Below are 2,494 nucleotides of genomic sequence, written 5' to 3'. Positions count from 1 at the left end.
CCAGGTTTAATCCCTCTTAACATTTGATAAAACCAAAATCAATATAAATTTAATTTAAATTCATAATTAACATAAATATTCATAAATTAACAAAAATATATCATATTTTTTATTAGTTAATTTTTAATTTAATTTAATTTAATTAATAATTATTTTAATTATGAATTTGAATTATTAAATTTATAAGTAATTTTTTAAAAATTTAATTACATTTTGCTTATACAAAAACCATGTAACAAATTCTCATTAGTAATAAATAATTAAAACTTATAATTAAAACCTATAACTTTTACATCCGCAGTATTGAAACCATTACCACGTGCTTTCTGAAAAAAATTGGTGTCGCTAGTCTCCGCATCTATGTCTGTGCATGGTTGACACGCTTTCATGGTTTTGGCGACATCTGTCCAGAGCCGTCTCACTCAAGGAAAGATGTGTCCATCTCAGCTGCTCCCCTCCCTCATATTTATAAACGATCCTCCCCTTCATTGGTTCCCACGATTGCAGCACCACCAATCACAGCACTGCATTACCCTTGAAGCACAGGTCGATCAATCTTCACACTCTTATTCTCAGCGATGGCGGAACAATACAAGCAATATGGTCAGGAGAAGGCCGAACAAGCTCAACAAACAACTCAAGTAACGATTTATATATTATTTCTACTCTCTCATTCATTCTCTTTAGTCTCTGCATTTTTTTAAACTTTGTGTTACTGTTATTGATGTAATGGCTGGTATTCTATATTTTGTTTTGCCAAGGGTGTAATGGGGACTGCTCAACAGAAGACTTCTGATGCAGCCACTGCTACTCAACAGAAGGGTGGTCAGATGAGGGATATGACTCAAGAGAAGGCTTCTCAAGGGACTGAAGCGACCAAGGGAATGGGTCAGTCCATCATGGGAAAAGCCCAAGAGGGCAAAGAACAAACTGGCTCTTTCTTCCAACAGGTGGTTCATAATTTTACTTTAAAATATTGTATGGTTGGATTTTATTTTTTTTCAATTTGGTTTATACTGCGTGGCAGTTATGTTCCCAACAATTATTTAGGTATAATGGCAGAAAATGATTTCTGCCAGCTTATTAGTAAAGTCAATGATAGCTTATTACTAAAGTCTAATTCCCAGTCAAATATGCTAGCTTATTACTAAAGCCTAATTATTAGTAAATTCAAATAAGTTAGCTTTTTAGTAAAGTCTAACTCCCGGTCAAAATCTAACTCCGAGTCAAATATGTTAGCTTCTACTAGTAGAGTCAAATATGTTAGCTTATTAGTAAAGTCAAAGCTAATTTATTACTCCAAAAGTGCTGATTCTCTTAAAAAAAAATTGATACTACCTTATTAATAAAACCTAACTCCTAAAGTGTAGATTCGCCAAAAGTGAAATCTCCAAAGGGTATAGATCCCATGAACCTAACACCAAGAATCTAGATCCCATGAGCCTAACTCCCAAGAGTGTAGATCCGTGACCTCCCCATTGACAAAGTTTTTTAACATCAATTAAACTAACCCTTATAGGGTATTAGGCTATATTCTTGGATTTTATAAGAGCTAATTGAAAAGATTAACAATTAAATTGGAAGGTCTCATTTCATTTTGAATGTATTGAAATTAATTGAGTTTGGATGATGTTAATGCAGGCGGGGGATAATGCAAAGGGTGCTACACAGAGTGTCATGGACGCTGTGAAGAAACCCTTTGGTGGTAGCCAGTAACAACCAGGGCAAGCACAACAAGTGAAGCCTTTATGTTGTGAAGGCAGATTGTAATAATTCTCCATTTTTGTCGATAATAAAATTTGATATTAATAACAAGCAGATGAATCGGAATCTGGACATTGGACTTGGAATATTTGAGGCTCTGGATATTTGTAATTATGATGTTTCTTCGTCTTTCTGCGAGACTTTGCATGCAATGTAACAATTTATTCTTCATTGTGACCTTACAAAAAGGTTATTAAAAAAATATTCAAGTTGAAGTGATAATTCTTACATTATTTCAATGTTGTATTATTCTTGTACATTGCAATAATAGTTATTACACTATTTTCAGATTATTCTCCGAAAATAAAGGGATATCTGTTTTAAAAGTCGACAAAGGAGTTGTGGCATAGCGATAATTGGGATAGTTCTTACATTATTCTAAGTGAAGACAATGTCAGAGAAATGGTCATAGATCTTTAGTACCAGTCCTATATACTTTTTAATGCAATATCTTATTTTAGGTATTAGCAAAATAATTATTTTGACTTTACTTATGTTTTATGATTTATATTTATTAAAACATAATTATATTTATTAGATTTTTAAAATATATTTATTAAAATATTTTGAAATCTAATTGAATTATTTTATATTTATTTAAATTATTAAAAATATAAAACGAGAAGAATTTACATTGCATTAATATTATCATTATTTATAATAAAAAAAATAATTAATTAATGGAATGTTGTTACAATTGATATAATAGTTTATTTAATTAATAAGATAT

General features: G+C 30.9%; 1 protein-coding gene across 1 annotated transcript; it reads left to right on the top strand.

Annotated features, from left to right (window-relative positions):
- Positions 1–511: 511 nt before the first annotated feature.
- On the top strand, positions 512–1,830 carry LOC149246482 (uncharacterized). Its single transcript, XM_089455702.1, has 3 exons — positions 512–641; positions 762–950; positions 1,642–1,830. The coding sequence occupies exons 1-3, from the start codon at positions 579–581 to the stop codon at positions 1,714–1,716; spliced, it is 327 nt and encodes a 108-aa protein (XP_089311828.1). The 5' UTR covers positions 512–578; the 3' UTR covers positions 1,717–1,830.
- The last annotated feature ends 664 nt before the right edge of the window (positions 1,831–2,494 follow it).

Source organism: Pinus tabuliformis, chromosome 7 (assembly GCF_031772625.1).
Source record: "Pinus tabuliformis cultivar Carrire ecotype Pingquan chromosome 7, CPIR1, whole genome shotgun sequence".
Lineage (NCBI taxonomy): Eukaryota > Viridiplantae > Streptophyta > Pinopsida > Pinales > Pinaceae > Pinus > Pinus tabuliformis.
This window is presented reverse-complemented; position numbering and strand designations above follow the sequence as displayed.

Bases quoted from the DNA above. Each gene is read 5' to 3' on its own strand.
- LOC149246482 (XM_089455702.1), top strand. From the start codon at position 579: ATGGCGGAACAATACAAGCAATATGGTCAGGAGAAGGCCGAACAAGCT. The intron at 642-761 runs GTAACGATTTAT...TGTTTTGCCAAG, and splicing joins AAGCTCAACAAACAACTCAA to GGTGTAATGGGGACTGCTCA. The intron at 951-1,641 runs GTGGTTCATAAT...ATGTTAATGCAG, and splicing joins CTGGCTCTTTCTTCCAACAG to GCGGGGGATAATGCAAAGGG.